This window comes from Nerophis ophidion, linkage group LG06 (assembly GCF_033978795.1).
Source record: "Nerophis ophidion isolate RoL-2023_Sa linkage group LG06, RoL_Noph_v1.0, whole genome shotgun sequence".
Classification (NCBI taxonomy): domain Eukaryota; kingdom Metazoa; phylum Chordata; class Actinopteri; order Syngnathiformes; family Syngnathidae; genus Nerophis; species Nerophis ophidion.
Window position 1 is genome coordinate 16,035,124 of NC_084616.1, and position 18,936 is coordinate 16,054,059.

Below are 18,936 nucleotides of genomic sequence, written 5' to 3' on the forward strand. Positions count from 1 at the left end.
CAAAAAAAAAAAGGAAAAGACAGTAAATTCTCCAAATAATACAATAAAATAACAGTACACAAATACAGTTACAGAACAAATGCAGGACCAGTTACAATTAAAGAAAGGAAAAATGAAAATACATTTCTCAAAATAATAAATTAAAATAACAGTACACACATTCAGTTACGAAGAAAAGAAAGGAAAATAAAAATACAATTCTCTAAATAATAATAAAAAAATAACTTTACACAGATTCAGTTACAAATTAAAGAAAAAGACAGAAAATTCTCCAAATAATACAATAAAAAAAACAGTACACAAATACAATTACAGAATAAATGCAGAACCAGTTGCAATAAAAGAAAGGAAAAATGAAAAGAAAATTATCAAAATAATAAACTAAAATAACAGTACACACAAACAGTTAAGAAGAAAAGAAAGGAAAACAGAAATAAAATTTTCTAAATGATAAAAAATAACATTACACAGATTCGGTTACAAATAAAAGAAAAGAAAAAGAACATTCTCAAAATAATAACATTAAATAACAGTACACAAATACTTTTACAGAACATACACAGATCCAGTTACAATAAAAGAAAGGAAAAGAAAAAGAAAATTCGCAAAATAATTTTAAAAAAAAATACCAGTTCACAGACCCAGTTACAAATGAAAGAAATGTAAAAGAAAAATCTCAGAATAATAAAATAAAATAACAGTACACAAATACAGTTACAGAACATACGCAGATCCAGTTACAATAAAAAAAAGGAAAAGAAAATGAACATTTTCAAAATGATAAAAAAAATCAGTACACAGATCCAGTTACAAATAAAAGAAAGGAAAAAGGAAAAGACAGAACATTCTTCAAATAATACAATAAAATAACAGTACACAAGTACAGTTACAGAACATACACAGATCCAGTTACATCAAAAGTAAGGAAAATACAATTCTCTAAATAATAAAATAACAGTACACAGATCCAGTTACAAATACAATAAAGAAAAAAGTAAAATAATGTTTTCAAAATAATACAATAAAATAAAAAGTACACACATACAGTTACAGAACAAACACAGTTCCACTTACAAATATAAGACAGCAAAAGAACATTCTCAAAATGATCAAATAAAATAACAGTACAAAAATACAGTTACAGAACATACACAGATCCAGTTACAATAAAAGAAAGGAAAAGGAAAATAACATTTTCAAAATAATTAATAAAAAAATAACAGTACACAAATACAGTTACAGAACATACACAAATCCATCCATCCATTTTTCTACCGCTTGTCCCTTTCGGGGTCACGGGCTACACCCTGGACAAGTCGCCACCTCATCCAGTTACAATAAAAGAAAGGAAAAAGGGAAAGAGAAAAAAAATAAAAAATCTCAAACTGAAAACATTAACTCTTGAATCTAAAAAGTTACTTTACATGTTTCTTAAATGCTTTTTTAGTGGGAGTAGTCCTAATATTTAAGTTAAAGTACCAATGATAGTCACACACACACTAGGTGTGGCGAAATTATTCTCTGCATTTGACTCATCACCCTTGATCACCCCCTGGGAGGTGAGGGGAACAGTGAGCAGCACCAGTGGCCGCGCCCGGGAATAATTTTTTGGTGATTTAACCCCCAATTCCAACCCTTGATGCTGAGTGCCAAGCAGGGAGGTAAAAGGTCCCATTTTTATAGTCTTTGGTTTGACTCGGCCGGGGTTTGAATTCACAACCTACCGACCTTTGGGCAAACACTAACCACTAGGCCACTTAAATGAAGAATATTCCAAAATGACAAGTGTACACCTCCTTCCGCCCGAATGCAGCTGAGATAGGCTTCAGCACCCCCCCCCCCCCCCCCCCCCCGACCCCAAAAGGGTCAAGCGGTAGGAAATGGATGGATAGTTTTTGGTGGTGGTAATGCAAGTAGACCTTGAGTTGAAGCTCTGGTACCATACTTGCCAACTCTCACGGATTTTCCAGGGGACTCCCGAAATTCAGCGCCACTCCCGAAAACCTCCCGGGACAAATTTTCTCCCAAAATTCAGGTGGTGCTGTAAGCCACGCCCCCTCCAGCTCTATGCGGACCTGAGTGACGTGTATAAAGAGCGTGTCTGCCCAATGACGTTATAACTGTAGGATGATCGAGGGCGAGTTCTTAGTTTCTCATGTGGGTTTATTGTTAGGCAGTTTCATTAAAGTCCTCCCAGCGCGGTGACAACACGCAACAACAGCAGTCACGTTTTCGTCTACCGTAAAGCAGTTCGTCTGCCGTAAACAGCAATGTTGTGACACTCTTAAACAGGACAATACTGCCATCTACTGTACATGCATATGGTTAGAAAAACAAGGATGGACAATTCAACCCTTACCTCAACAATGAGTGGATGAGTGTTATGTGTGTGTAAATGTGTAAATAAATGAACACTGAAATTCAAGTATTTATTTTATTTATGATATATATATATATATATATATATTTTGGCCGAGGGGTTAGTGCGTCTGCCACACAATACGAAGGTCCTGAGTAGTCCTGGGTTCAATCCCGGGCTCGGGATCTTTCTGTGTGGAGTTTGCATGTTCTCCCTGTGAATGCGTGGGTTCCCTCCGGGTACTCCGGCTTCCTCCCACTTCCAAAGACATGCACCTGGGGATAGGTTGATTGGCAACACTAAATTGGCCCTAGTGTGTGAATGTTGTCTGTCTATCTGTGTTGGCCCTGCAATGAGGTGGCGACTTGTCCAGGGTGTACACTGCCTTCCGCCAGATTGTAGCTGAGATAGGCGCCAGCGCCCCCCGCGACCCCAAAGGGAATAAGCGGTAGAAATGAATGGAGAGAGAGAGAGAGAGAGAGAGAGAGAGAGAGAGATAAAAAATACTTGACTTGGTGAATCTATGAATCTAGTGGTAAATATACACCTCTCCTCTTAACCACGCCCCCGACCACGCCCCCCACCTACCGAAATCGGAGGTCTCAAGGTTGGCAAGTACTATAGTGGTGAACAACAGCATTAGAACCAAAATGCCTAAAAAGAGCTGTTATGAATAATGTTTCGAATAAATAACAATGAACTGCTGGATAATCTATGAATATTGCTCAGTTTTAGTTCTTGTTGTGACCATTTCTGTTTAGAATGGGGTCTTCCTGGGTGGGCTTTTATTTTGAAAATCGACCGGAAGTGCGCCTCATTCGGGGTGTCTTGCCGGGAAAAGGCGTCGCTTCTCGCTAGTAAACAGCAGCGAAAAGGCAGGATAAAGACGGCGGTGGGTTTTGCGCTGCGGAGCACGAACAAAAGACCTCTCCCTTTCGGCCCTGCGGTAAAAAAGAAAAAGAAAAAAGCCGACGGCGCGGTTTCGCTTGTCCGTCGCCGTTCTCCAGCTTGTCGGGTTGCGAAAACATCGTCGGGGCGTTAGCCAGCCAGCTAGCCTAGCATTAGCATTAGCATTAGCATTAGCAAGAATGATAGCGCTCATCAACAAACTGCTGGACTGGTTCAAGGCGCTCTTCTGGAAGGAGGAGATGGAGCTGACCCTGGTGGGGCTGCAGTACTCCGGGAAGACCACCTTCGTCAACGTCATAGCGGTAAGAAGCCCAAATGTGGCTATCCAGCTGTTAGCATCTGTCTGCATCCATTGTTGTGCCCAGGATGACCTCAGCCTCCTCGCTGTCTACTTCCGCCCGTTGTCTGACGTCACCGGCCGCCCACTGCTGAGGTTTGACAAATGCCCAGATGTTTCTGCCAAATTATGGCGTGCGGTCACGTGGTGTCAGCAGGGCCGTAAAAGGGACGCACGCGCCCCCCAACACGGGTCAGCGTCACGTGACCAACACGTCATGCGGGGGGAGGTGTCTTTTGATATTTTTCATATTCAAAACCAATACAATGTATCGATTATTTTTAAAGGCCTACTGAAATGAGATTTTCTTATTTAAACGGGGATAGCAGGTCCATTCTATGTGTCATACTTGATCATTTCTCGATATTGCCATAATTTTGCTGAAAGGATTTAGTAAGAGAACATCCACGATAAAGTTTGCAGCTTTTGGTCGCTAATAAAAAAGCCTTGCCTTTACCGCAAGTAGCAGACGATGTGCGTGTGATGTCACGGGTTGTAGGGCTCCTCACATTGTTTATAATGTGAGTGTCCAGCGGCAAGAGCTATTCGGACTGAGAAAGTGACAATCACCCATTAATTTGAGCAAGGATGAAACATTTGTGGATAAGGAAAGTTAGAGTGAAGCACACAAAAAAAAAGTGACCAGTGGGACCGTTTCAGATGTAATTAGACACGTTTACTAGGATAATTCTGGAAGATCGCTTATATGCTTATTGTTTTAATAGTGCTTTAGTGAGATTGTAAAGTCATACCTGAAAGTCGGGTGGCTGCGGTGAACGCCAGTGTCTCTCAGAGAAGCCGATGGAGGAGCCAAGATCACAGCTGCCTTTGTGAGCTGCAGGAGGAAGTCCCATAATCCACTGAAGTCTCCGGTAAGAGCCGACTTAATATCACAATTTTCCCATCCAAAAACTTGCTGGTTGACGTAGAGAATCATGTTCGCTTGACAGCTCTGTGTTAAAGCTTCACAACAAACAAAGAAACACAGGCTGTGTTTCGGTGCTGAAGGCAGCTGCAATCCACCGCTTTCCACCAACAGCATTCTTCTTTGACGTCTCCATTATTAATTGAACAAATTGCAAAAGATTCAGCAGCACAGATGTCCAAATTACTGTGTGATTATGTGATGAAAAGAGTCGACTTTTAGTCGTGTGTGGTGCTGGGCTAATATGTCCGCTACAACCCGAGACGTCACTCGCACGCGTCATCCTTCCGCGGCGTTTTCAACAAGAAACTCCGCGGGAAATTTAAAATTGCAATTTAGTAAACTAAAAAGGCCGTATTGGCATGTGTTGCAATGATAATATTTCATCATCGATATATAAACTATCAGACTGCGTGGTCGGTAGTAGTGGGTTTCAGTAGGCCTTTAACCATCAGGCTACCGCTTAAGTTTGGTCATTCAATCAATCAAAGTTCATTTATAAAGCCCTAAGTCTTGAGCATCTCAAAGGGCTGCACAAGCTACGACGACATCCTCGGCTCAGATCCCACATCAAGGCAAGGAAAAATTCAACCCGATGGGATGACGATGAGAAACCTCGGAGGGGACTGGTGCAATGGACGTGGAGTGCCATCCATCCATCCATCTTCTTCCGCTTGTCCGAGGTCGGATCGCGGGGGAAGTAGCCTAAGCAGGGACGCCGAGACTTTCCTCTCCCCAGCCACTTCTTCCAGCTCTTCCCGGGGGATCCCGAGGCGTTCCCAGGCCAGCCGGGTGACATAGTCTTCCCAACGTGTCTTGGGTCTTCCCCGTGGCCTACTATCGGTCGGACGTGCCCTAAATACCACCCTCCCTCCAGTCCATAGTGGATCTAACGTAATAGTGTGAGAGTCCAGTCCATAGTGGATCAACATAATAGTGTGAGAGTCCAGTCCATAGTGGATCTAACATAATAGTGTGAGAGTCCAGTCCATAGTGGATTCAACATAACATTGTGAGAGTCCAGTCCATAGTGGATCTAACATAATAGTGTGAGAGTCCAGTCCATAGTGCATCTAATATAGTAGTGTGAGAGTCCAGTCCATAGTGGATCTAACATAATAGTGTGAGAGTCCAGTCCATAGTGGATCTAACATAGTAGTGTGAGAGTCCAGTCCATAGTCAATCTAACATAATAGTGGGAGAGTCCAGTCCATAGTGGATCTAACATAATAGTGGGAGAGTCCAGTCCATAGTGGATCTAACATAATAGTGTGAGAGTCCAGTCCATAGTGGATCTAACATAGTAGTGTGAGAGTCCAGTCCATGGTGGATCTAACATAGTAGTGTGAGAGTCCAGTCCATGGTGGATCTAACATAGTAGTGTGAGAGTCCAGTCCATAGTGGATCTAACATAATATTGTTAGAGTCCAGTCCATAGTGGATCCAACATAATAGTGAGAATCCAGTCCATAGTGGATCTAACATAATAGTGTGAGAGTCCAGTCCATAGTGGATCTAACATAATATTGTGAGAGTCTAGTCCATAGTGGATCTAACATAATAGTGGGAGAGTCCAGTCCATAGTGGATCTAACGTAATAGTGTGAGAGTCCAGTCCATAGTGGATTTACCATAATATTGTGAGAGTCCAGTCCATAGTGGATCTAACATAATAGTGAGAGTCCAGTCCATAGTGGATCTAACATAATAGTGAGAGTCCAGTCCATAGTGGATCTAACATAATAGTGAGAGTCCAGTCCATAGTGGATCTAACATGATGGTGAGAGTCCAGTCCATAGTGGATCTAACATAATAGTGAGAGTCCAGTCCATAATGGATCTAACATAGTAGTGTGAGAGTCCAGTCCATGGTGGATCTAACATAGTAGTGTGAGAGTCCAGTCCATGGTGGATCTAACATAGTAGTGTGAGAGTCCAGTCCATAGTGGATCTAACATAATATTGTTAGAGTCCAGTCCATAGTGGATCTAACATAATAGTGAGAATCCAGTCCATAGTGGATCTAACATAATAGTGTGAGAGTCCAGTCCATAGTGGATCTAACATAATATTGTGAGAGTCTAGTCCATAGTGGATCTAACATAATAGTGGGAGAGTCCAGTCCATAGTGGATCTAACGTAATAGTGTGAGAGTCCAGTCCATAGTGGATTTACCATAATATTGTGAGAGTCCAGTCCATAGTGGATCTAACATAATAGTGAGAGTCCAGTCCATAGTGGATCTAACATAATAGTGAGAGTCCAGTCCATAGTGGATATAACATAATAGTGAGAGTCCAGTCCATAGTGGATCTAACATAATAGTGTGAAAGTCCAGTCCATAGGGGATCTAACATAATAGTGTGAAAATCCAGTCCATAGGGGATCTAACATAATAGTGTGAGAGTCCAGTCCATAGTAGATCTAACATAATAGTGTGAGAGTCCAGTCCATAGTGGGGCCAGCAGGGGATCATCTTGAGTGTAGACAAGTCAGACGTCACCAACTCATGCACAGATGAGTGGTCCACCCCGGGTTCCGACTTTGAACAGCTAGCATTTCATTTTTGGTCACCTGATAACCTCTCCAAGCAGGAGAGGGGGGTAGAGCAGAAAAGAGACGGCAGATCAACTGGTCTAAAAGGGGGGTGTGAGTCGCGACTTGTCTAGGGTTTACTCTGCCTTCCGCCTGATTGTAGCTGAAATAGGCAACAGCGCCCCTTCAACTCCAAAGGGAATAAGCGGTAGAAAAAGGATGGATGGAGTATTCAAGTGAGTTTTAAGATGGAACTTAAATGCTTCTACTGAGGTAGCATCTCTAACTGTTACCGGGAGGGCATTCCAGAGTACTGGAGCCCGAATGGAAAACGCTCGATAGCCCACAGTCGTATTTTGGGCTCTGGGAATCACTAAAAAGCCGGAGTCCTTTGAACGCAGATTTCTTGCCAGGACATATGGTACAATACAATCGGCAATATAGGATGGAGCTAGACCGTGTAGTATTTTATACGTAAGTAGTAAAATCTTAAAGTCACATCTTTAGTGCACAGGAAGCCAGTGCAGGTGAGCATGTATAGGCATATATATCTGTATTAGAGATGCACGGATAGGCAATTATATAATCCGCAACCGCATCACCAAAGTTGTCATCCACCCGCCGTACACCCGAACCAACATTTCATCAGAACCCCACCCGCCCGCTTAAATACATCAGAGGTCGGCCGCCTTTACCACTCACAGAGCTATTTAAACACTTTTTCACAGAGTAATGAAGGCAATTGGAGCTGCTAACGTTCTCGCAAATATCCAATTGCCGTTCATCCTGATTACAACAATATGGGCGTGCTGTGAAGCCATTGCCTTTGACACCTTCAACAACATGTACAAACCGATTGTTAGTCCAGCAACATGTTGTGTGCAGCTTCCTCAATCACACATACAAGATTGAAAGGCATACTGGGTGATACAGAGTACACTGAAGGTTGTGATATAAACAACTTTAACACTTACTAATATGCGCCACGCTGTGAAGCCACACCAAACAAGATTGACAAACACATTTCGGGAGAACATCCTCACAGTAACACAACATAAACGCAACACAACAAATACCCAGAATCCTTTGTATTAGTGACACTTCCTGAATATATTTTACACCCCCGCATCCCCAACCCCGACCACCTTACCGACGCACGGGGGTGGGGGGTTGCTGCTAGCGGGGTGTATAAAATAGTCAGGGTGTGTCATGGATACAAAGGATTATGGGTATTTGTTGTGTTGCGTTTATGTTGTGTTACTGGGAGGATGTTCTCCCGAAATGTGTTTGTCAATCTTGTTTGGTGTGGCTTCACAGCGTGGCGCATATTACTAAGAGTGTTAAAATTGTTTATATCACAACCATTAGTGTACTCTGTGTCACCCAGTATGCCTTGCAGTCGTGTGCGTGTTGCTGCGTAAGTCTCACACAACATGATGCTGGACTGACAAGCACATAGTACATGTTGTAGTAGGTGACAAAGCCAATGGCTTCATAGCACGCCCTAATACTTATTATCTGGGTGACTGCCGGCAGTCATTCTAGAGAATATTAGTGTCTCCTATTGTCTTCTTCGCTTTGTGACACGGGTCTTAAATGGCTCTTTGAATGGCAAACGATACTGACCTCAGAACCATGTATACCAAATATTTCCGGATGGTTCAACCGCCACCCGCCCGAATCGAATTAAAATATATTTTTTTGTCATGTCACCCGCCTGACCCGAGGTTTATCCGCGGACTCCGCGGATGAGACCGCAAACCGCGCATCTCTAATAGGTATATATGTATAGGCGTAATATGATCAAACTTACTGGTTCTTGTCAAACTTACTGGTTCTTGTCAAAAGTCTAGCAGCCGCATTTTGTACAAACTAATCTTTTAATGCTAGACATAGGGAGGCCCAAATATAATACTTTACAGTAATCAAGACGAGACGGACTTAGGGACCTGGAAGGGCCTCGGTTAGGGCTGGGCGATATGGCCTTTTATTAATATCTCGATATTTTTAGGCCATGACACGATACACGATATATATCTTGATATTTTATTTATTCATTTAAACAGCGTGCTGGCCACATAACATCTACGGCTTTTGGAACTCAGTCCACACACAACAACTTATCTGGATTCGATAAGGAATCAGTTCGATTAGAGCATGGTGTCAAACTCTGGCCCGCGGGCCAAATTTGGCCCGCCGTGTAATTTCATTTGGCCCTTGAGGCAATATCAAATTAACATTAGAGCTGGCCCGCCGCTGTAACACCACATTCACCGCTAATACTCATACTCGTCAACCCTCCCAATTTTCCCAGGAGACTCCCGAAGTTCAGTGACCCTCCCGAATTTCTCCCGATTTCCACCCGGACAATAATATTGGGGGCGGGCCGTAATATACATAAAATATGTGGCTCATACACACACACACAAGTGTATGAAAGGCATACTTGATCAACAGCCATAGAGGTCACACTGAGGGTGGCCGTATAAACAAGGTTAATAACACTGTTACAAATATGCGCCACACTGTGAACCCACAGCAAACAAGAATGACAAACACATTTCGGGAGAACATCCAAACCGTAACACAACATAAACACAACGGGACAAATACCCAGAACCCCTTGCATCACTAACTCTTCCGGGACGCTACAATATACACCCCCGCTACCACCAAACCCCGCCGCCGAAAAAAGGCATTAAATTTGTGTTTTTATTTTATTTGATATGCCATTGATATTTTTTAATTATTATTATTTAAAACTGTATTTTGTATGTCACTATAAAGTTATATAAGTCTTGTTTGGTCAATATTCAATGCAAAACTTGTTTGGGTCCCTATTAAAGGGTTAATTTGTTCAACCTCGGCCCGCGGCTTTGTTCAGTTTTAAATTTTGGCCCACTCTGTATTTGAGTTTGACACCCCGGGATTAGAGGATTCGATAATGGCATCGACATCCATCATTTCTTAACGAACATCATCCCTACTTCTGAGTTCATTTTGCTGCTGCCATCTTCAATGAAGGTGACGTCCCAGAAGAAGCCATGACATCACCTCCGCCCTGTTTCACAGAGGAGCTTGTATGTTTGGGACCATCAGCAAATCCTTTCTTTCTCCAAACTTTTGCCTTTCCATCACTTTGGAAGAAGTTCATCTTTGTCTCATCAGTCCATAAATCTTCTCCCCAGAATTTTGGAGGCTCATCTCTGTACCTTTTGGAAAATTCCAGCCTGGCCTTCCTATTCTTCTTGCTAATAAGTGGTTTGCATCTTCTGGTGTAGCCTCTGTACTTCTGTTCATGAAGTCTTCTATGATACCTTCACTCCTGCCCTCTGGAGGTTGTTGCTGATGTCACCAACAGTAGTATCTGTTATCAACTGCTGATGGTTTTCTTAGTCTACCTGTTCCACATCTCTTGCTTAGTACACCAGTTGTTTATTTCTTCTTGAAGACATTCCAAACGGTTGTACTGGCTATGGCCAATGTTTGATTGATTGTCCATCTTCTCTCGGATTCACAATTGCTTTTTTTCCCACCCATAGACAGATCTCTGCTTTTCATGTTGGTTCCACCTCTAAATGCAGTCTGCACAGGCAAAACCTATTCTACCCAATCTGAAACTGAGCTCAGACATTCCGTGCTATTTATTGTTTGAATAATCAATGTCATTGTGAGACACCTGGGCAACAGGACTTTTGCTCTTGTGAATAATGTGTAGGTTATAATAAATAATAACAGTTAGCATGCGTCAAGTGTAGGTGTATACTTTCAAAAATGTATACAAAAGCTAAGACGTTAACGTTAGCATGCTAACAGTACACATGCGGCAAGTACCAAAATGTACGATTCTGAGGTGTATACCTTCAAAAATATATACACGAGCTGACATGATAATGTTAGCGTGCTAACAGTTAGGATGCGTCAAGTGTAGGTGTATACTTTCAAAAATGTACACAAAAGCTAAGACGTTAACGTTAGCATGCTAACAGTACACATGTGTCAAGTACCAAAATTAATGACTCCAAAATATATACACAAGCTAACATGATAATGTCAGCATGCTAACAGTTAGCATGTTTCAAGTTAAAAAATATAAGACTTTGAGGTGTATACCTTGAAACATACATACAAAAGCTAACATAAATGGGTTGTACTTGTATAGCGCTTTTCTACCTTCAAGGTACTCAAAGCGCTTTGACACTACTTCCACATTTACCCATTCACGCACACATTCACACACTGATGGAGGGAGCTGCCATGCAAGGCGCCAACCAGCACCCATCAGGAGCAAGGGTGAAGTGACTTGCTCAGGACACAACGGACGTGACGAGGTTGGTACTAGGTGGGAATTGAACCAGGGACGCTCGGGTTGCGCACGGCCACTCTCCCCACTGCGCCACGCCGTCCCAGGTTCAAACAAAAGGTGCGGTCTTCTAAGTTGTGTATCAGATCCAGATGCAAATTCCTGGAAATAAAAGCTGAAATGTTGATCTCTTGTCCCATATCCATCTTTTGATGGCAAACCCAAATGTTTTCAGTCTACTACAAAAATAAACAGATTGGACTCACTGTTTCAATACTTTTGGAGGGCAGTGAATGTGTGTAAGTGCGTGTGTGCGTATCTATGTATGTATATATGGGTATATATGTATGTATATATGGGTATATATGTATGTATATACGCATGTATATATATGCATGTATATATTCGTATGTGTGTATATATGCGTATTAGAGATGCGCGGCTTGCGGTCTCATCCGTGGAGTCCACCGGTCGGGCGGGTGACATGACAAAAAAATAAATTTTAATTAGACTCGGACGGGTGGCGGTTGAACTATTCGGAAATATTTGATATACATGGTTCAGGGATCGGTATCCTTTACCATTGAAAGAGCCATTTAAGACCCGTGTCACAAAGCGAAGAAGACAATAGGAGACGCAAACATTCTCCTGAATGACTGCCGGCAGTCACCCAGTTATTAAGTATTAGGGCGTGCTATGAAGCCATGGGCTTTGTCGCCTTCTACAGCATGTACTATCTGCTTGTCAGTCCAGCATCATGTTGTGTGTGGCTTCCGCGGACACACGCACACGACTGCAAGGCATACTGGGTGACACAGAGTACACTAATGGTTGTGTTATAAACAATTTTAACACTCTTAGTAATATGAGCCACGTTGTGAAGCCACACCAAACAAGAATGACAAACACATTTCGGGAGAACATCCTTCCAGTAACACAACATAAACGCAACACAACAAATACCCAGAATCCTTTGCATCAATGACACTTCCTGACTATTTTATACACCCCCGCTCTGTTTTTTTTTGTGTTCTGTCCAGCTTCCCAGGCAAATTATATAGTAGATGTAGATGCCCATATGGGCTGTTCAGATTTACTTTACAAACGAGAAGTGTAGGATACTTCTCTTGTTGCCTTATTTGTATTTGACTTTATTAAATGTAGTTATATTATCATTTGGTGCTAAACTAAAGTCTTAACAAGCGGCTACGTTTCATACTGCCTCTGCCTCTGTCAGTATGTCTCTGCAGCACCCAGCATTGTCCCTCCCACACAAACATCTGATTGGTTACACGTAGAGCGGTAACAGCCAACCAGCAGTGTGTATTCAAAGCGCATGTAACAGCCAATCAGCAGTGAGTATTCAGAGCGCATGGAGTCATGTCTCACGGCAGAGGCAGGCAGAGAGGAGAGACTGTGTGGGTTAGCAGAAAGGTGTTTAGCAGGTGAGCATAATGCAGCGGACTCTCCTCATAATAAACACCTCAAAGTCAACTACTAGTAACGTCACTATGAGCCCGTTGACGTTCTAGAAATATAAGCAGCAGTTCAGCTAGCTTGCAGTCCTTGAGGTGAAGGCTAATTAGCTTTTAGTGTAACGTTAGCTATTGTAATGGACAGCAAAGCCCTGTCTGTCTGAGAGAAAGACAAGCATTATTGACCTACTGTTAACAACTACGTTATTTCACTTGACCTTTTTCTGTGTTGAAGCAGCAAAAAAGGACATTATGTTAAATGAAGAGTTTCTGTCTCTGCATCACGTGACTTAAGTCATTATTTCGTCTTAGTAAGTCAATATATACTAAGTCAAAATAATGACATGGTATCTCAGGTAACTAGCACTGTTTTGTGTTTGGTTTTTACTTTACGGAAAAAATATTGAGATACATATCGTATACTGCCATTCAGCATACGGAGCGGAAAACACAACCAAAAATTGTAGGCTTCTACACGCGACGAAGCCGGCCTACTTCACCACTGTCTGTTGTTTATTGCCCTCCCCCAGGCAGCGATGAGATGGGAGACGTGATGGTGGCGACAGGCCAAATTACACTGTTCCTTACACCCTTCCCCGTCCGCCTGTTTGGGTGAGGGCGACAGGGCGGGACACCACCTTAACTAACACATTTTCTGGGGGAAACACTGATATGTGTCTATATATGCGTATATGTGTGTGTGTGTGTGTGTGTATATATATATATATATATTCTTCTCAACACTGCTGTCCTTGAACGCACCACAATCCTGTGTTATGAATTGCCAGAGTGAAACTTATCATAACTTTGTCTCATGCTGTCACAAATAGATTTATTATAATTTAACTTTCTTTTATTGTTGTTGGAGCCTTGACAAGGTCAATGATTCATAACAACATTGATTTTGATATATTATCATGTTTTGAGCAACAACAGTTTCAAAGAACAAAAACAGCCCAGGCGGCAGCTTTGTGTGATTGGGGTCATTATTGCAACTTTTAATTGGTATTTTACGTTTTATTCCATTTTTTTATCTATTGAAAAAAACATTTGCATAATTTGCTCATGGTTCGTGGGGAAAAAAGATCAGTGGGCCAGACTTTGACCGGCCCTAGTCTACAAGGAAGATGTATTTTAAGTTGGGAGCAGCTGTTGATTGATTATTGATTATTGTGTGTCCAGTCTGGCCAGTTCAGCGAAGACATGATTCCCACGGTGGGATTCAACATGAGGAAAATCACTAAAGGCAACGTCACCATCAAGGTGGGCTCCTCTCTCTCTCACCATGACCTCACCATTAGCACGTCGCCATGGTAACAAGTCCTGTTGTGTGCACAGCTGTGGGACATCGGCGGGCAGCCTCGCTTCAGGAGCATGTGGGAGCGTTACTGCCGAGGCGTCAGCGCCATCGTGTGAGTGTCCCGCCCGTCGCTCCCGACACCTGCCTGGTGCGGCCACACCCCTCTCACGCTTGTGTTTGCAGCTACATGGTGGACGCCGCCGACCCGGAGAAGATCGAGGCGTCCAAGAACGAACTCCACAACCTGCTGGACAAGCCTCAGCTGCAGGGCATTCCTGTGAGTGCGCCGCTAAGCCACGTACTTAAGTCTCAATATTAGCGTCAGCAGTGATTGGCAGCTGTCACCTGCTGTCTTCAGGTTCTGGTCCTGGGGAACAAGCGGGACCTGCCAGGCGCTCTGGACGAGAAGGAGCTGATTGAGAGGATGTGAGTTCAACGAGCCCCAAACCACCTCCTGCGGTTCCTGATTCTGTTTTGTTTCCTAGGAACCTGTCAGCCATCCAGGACAGAGAGATCTGCTGCTACTCCATTTCCTGCAAGGAGAAGGACAACATCGGTAACACACACACCACCTGGGACTTCCTCTTTACTCATTACTTCCTGTGTACTTGTGACTGCCCGTGTACTCGTGACTTCCTGTTTACTAATTACTTCCTGTGTACTTGTGACTTCCTGTTTACTAATTACTTCCTGTGTACTTGTGACGTCCTGTTTACCGGTGACTTCATGTTTACCTATGACTTTGTGTTTACTAATTACTTCCCGTGTACTTGTGACTTCCTGTTTACTAATTACTTCCTGTTTACTAATTACTTCCTGTGTACTCGTGACTTCCTGTTTACTAATTACTTCCTGTGTACTTGTGACGTCCTGTTTACCGGTGACTTCATGTTTACTTATGACTTTGTGTTTACTAATTACTTCCCGTGTACTCGTGACTTCCTGTTTACTAATTACTTCCTGTGTACTTGTGATGTCCTGTTTACCGGTGACTTCATGTTTACCTATGACTTTGTGTTTACTAATTACTTCCTGTGTAATTGTGACTTCCTGTTTACTAATTACTTCCCGTGTACTCGTGACTTCTTGTTGACTAATTACTTCCTGTGTACTTGTGACTTCCTGTTTACTGATTACTTCCTGTATACCTCTGACTTCCTGTTTACTAATTACTTCCTGTGTACTTGTGACTTCCTGTTTATCGGTGACTTCATGTTTACCTATGACTTTGTGTTTACTAATTACTTCCTGTGCACTTGTGACTTCCTGTTTACCGGTGACTTCATGTTTACCTATGACTTTGTGTTTACTAGTTACTTCCTGTGTGCTTGTGACTTCCTGTTTACTAATTACTTCCTGTATACCTCTGACTTCCTGTTCACTAATTTCTTCCTTTGTACTTGTGACTTCCTGTTTACCGGTGACTTCATGTTTACCTATGACTTTGTGTTTACTAATTACTTCCTGTGCACTTGTGATTTCCTGTTTACCGGTGACTCCATGTTTACCTATGACTTTGTGTTTAGTAATTACTTCCCGTGTACTCGTGACTTCCTGTTTACTAATTACTTCCTGTGTACTTGTGACGTCCTGTTTACCGGTGACTTCATGTCTACCTATAACTTTGTGTTTACTAATTACTTCCTGTGTACTTGTGACTTCCTGTTCACTAATTACTTCCTGTTTACTAATTACTTCCCATGTACTCGTGAGTTCCTGTTGACTAATTACTTCCTGTGTACTTGTGACATCCTGTTTACCGGTGACTTCATGTTTACCTATGACTTTGTTTACTAATTACTTCCTGTGCACTTGTGACTTCATGTTTACCTATGACTTTGTGTTTACTAATGACTTCCGGTGTACTTGTTACTTATTGTTTACCAGTGACTTCGTGTTTACTGATTACTTCCAGTGTACTTGCGACTTCCTGTTTACTTATTACTTCCTGTGTACTTGTCAATTCATGTTTACCAGTGACTTCCTGTTTACTAATTACTTCCAGTGTACTTGTGACTTCCTGTTTACTAATTACTTCCTGTTTACCGGTGACTTCATGTTTATCTATGACTTCGTGTTCACTAATCGATTCCTGTGTACTTGTGAGTTCTTCTTTACCTATGACTTCCTGTTTACTTATTACTTCCGGTGTACTTGTGACTTCCTGTTTACATAGAACTTCCTGTTTACAAATTATTTCCTGTTTACTTGTGACTTCGGTTTACTAATTACTGCTTGTGTACCCTGTTCCTTCTTTAATACCGTGACTTCTTGTTTACTAATTACTTAATTACTCCCTGTGTACTTGTGACTTCTTGTTTACCGGTGACTTTTTGTTTACCGGTGACTTCCTGTTTACTCATTACTTCCGGTGTACTTGTGACTTCCTATTTACTAATCACTTCCGGTGTACTTGTGACTTCTTGTATACTGATAACTTACTGTGTACTTGTAACTTCCTGTTTACTAATCACTTTCTGTGGACTTTGTGTTTACTAATTACTTCCTGTTTACCGGTGACTTCATGTTAACCGTTGACTTCCTGTTTACTAATTACTTCCGGTGTACTTGTGACTTCATGTTTTGACTATGACTTCCTGTTTACCAATTACTTCCGGTGTACTAGTGACTTCCTGCTTACTAATTACTTCCCGTGTACTTGTCACTCCCCCTGAGACTTCCTTTTTATTTATGTATTCCTGTTTGCTAATTACTTTCTGTGTTCCTTAGACTTCCTGTTTACTCATTACTTCCTGGGTACTTATGACTTCCTGTTTACTCATGTATTCCTGTGTACTTGTGACTTCCTATTTACTTGTGACTTCCTGTTTACTTGTGACTTCCTGTTTACAAATGTGACTTCCTGTTTCCTGTTGCTGCAGATATCACCCTCCAGTGGCTGATCCAACACTCCAGGACCAAGAGGAGTTCCTGAGATAAGACACGCCTCCCCAGCAGCCTAGTCACGCCCATTTGATCAAGCCACTCCCCCCATGAACATGCCCCTCCCCCTCATGTCTTCTGTTTGTTTACATGGTCCACAAACCACCCTCGCCATCGTGTGCCCTGCTCTGATTGGTCGCCGGATTGAAGTGTTTTTTTTTTTTTTTTTCATGGGGGCGGTGCTTTAGTTGTCTGGCTCCGCCCCCACACACTTTGTAAACATTGCGTACGTTTGAAGATAGAGGCCATCAAACAGCTAATTAGCAAAGAACTAATTGTATTTACCTATCTGAAGTTTTTATAAAGAAGTGTGTCGTCATGGTGACGACCTTCATCACCTCATCCGTCCATCTTCATCGCCCACCCTCACCTCCTCTTCCTCCTCTCGTTTCTTTCTGGATGTTTCCTTCCCGCTCGCCACCTTCGGGTCGGCGCGTTTGAAAAGAAACGTTTTTATTGCACTGTTAATTCTTCTTTTTTGTAAGATAAGAAAAAAAAAATGTTAATAATCTAACAGCTTTTTATGTTGATTTGTATCTTTATTGTCTCGCTACTTCCTGTCCGGGAAGCTATTTATGTGGAAATCAGATTATTTATAAATCCCATCCATCTTCTTTGGCCATTTTTAAAAAGTTACTTTCACCAAGAAAGAGTAAAATAAAAAAATAAAAATGCCACGGGAAGTTTTCTGCTCCGTCGTCGCTTTTGTCAACAAAGCCAACCTCGACGAGCACCGTGTCGGTTTTTTGTCTGTGGGCTTTTATTTTGGTGAGAAGAACATAAAAAGACTTTTATGACGTCACTGAGGAACCCAAGTCAAATGTGAGGAGAAATTAAAAAAAAAAACAATGTGAAAACTTCAAAGCTGTTATGTTTTTTCTTCTCTTTTCCCAGCATGCACTTGGCTTTGACGCCGTCAAATCCTACTGTGTAGTTTTTTATACTCCCAAAAAGGGACAAGCGGTAGAAAATGGATGGAAGAGTCATGCTTGAAGCTATCTTGTTAGCATGCTAACCTTTTTAGCTCATTTTGCAGGTGTACATGCAGTTTTATTACTTGGTGTGAAGTTGTTATCATGCTAATGTTATCACGTGGTCCCCAACCACCGGGCCGCAGAAGAATTTTTTATCATTTATTTTTTTTATCAAATCAACTTAAAAAACCCAAGATACACTTACAAAAACTCCCTTTTTCATGACAAAAAAATAAAATAAAATTCTGACTCTTGCATCTACACCTGCAAAATAAGCTAAAAAAGTTAGCATGTTATCTCGCTAATAACAGCGGGCTAACTTTTTTTTTTTTCAGCTGTACATGCAAGAGTCAGGTGTACATACAAGAGTCAGTTTTATTACTTGGTGTTAAGTTGCTATCATGCTATATATCAGTAGTCCCCAACCACCGGGCCGCAGAAGAATTTTTTATAATTTAAAATGTTTTATTTTTTTATTTTTTTTAACTAAATCAACATAAAAAACAGAAGATAGACTTACAATTAGTGCACCAACCCAAAAAAACCCTCCCTTTTTCATGACAAAAATAAAATAAAATACAATTCTGACTCTTGCATCTACACCTGCAAAATAAGCTAAAAAAATTAGCATGTTATCTCGCTATTAACAGCGTGCTAACTTTTTTTTTTTTAGCTTATTTTGCAGGTGTACATGCAAGAGTCAGTTTTATTACCCTGTGTTAAGTTGCTATCATGCTATACATCGGTGGTCGCCAAACACCGGGCCGCAGAAATTTTTTTTATAATTTTTTTTTATTAAATCAACTTAAAAAACACAAGATACACTTACAATTAGTGCACCAACCCCCCAAAAAACTCCCTTTTTCATGACAAAAAAT

The 18,936-nt window shown here is 41.7% G+C and overlaps 1 protein-coding gene across 1 annotated transcript; it reads left to right on the plus strand.

Annotated features, from left to right (window-relative positions):
* Positions 1 to 3,157: 3,157 nt before the first annotated feature.
* On the plus strand, positions 3,158 to 17,948 carry LOC133554265 (ADP-ribosylation factor-like protein 8A). Its single transcript, XM_061902778.1, has 7 exons — positions 3,158 to 3,570; positions 14,024 to 14,104; positions 14,180 to 14,253; positions 14,325 to 14,418; positions 14,500 to 14,567; positions 14,627 to 14,697; positions 17,024 to 17,948. Exons 1-7 carry the CDS (start codon positions 3,448 to 3,450, stop codon positions 17,074 to 17,076), a joined length of 564 nt encoding a protein of 187 aa, XP_061758762.1. The 5' UTR covers positions 3,158 to 3,447; the 3' UTR covers positions 17,077 to 17,948.
* Positions 17,949 to 18,936: the final 988 nt, after the last annotated feature.

Excerpts from the sequence above, each read along its gene's own strand:
- LOC133554265 (XM_061902778.1), top strand. The coding sequence starts at position 3,448 with ATGATAGCGCTCATCAACAAACTGCTGGACTGGTTCAAGGCGCTCTTC. Across the intron at positions 14,254-14,324 it reads CGAGGCGTCAGCGCCATCGT|CTACATGGTGGACGCCGCCG; the intron begins GTGAGTGTCCCG and ends TTGTGTTTGCAG. Across the intron at positions 14,698-17,023 it reads CAAGGAGAAGGACAACATCG|ATATCACCCTCCAGTGGCTG; the intron begins GTAACACACACA and ends CTGTTGCTGCAG.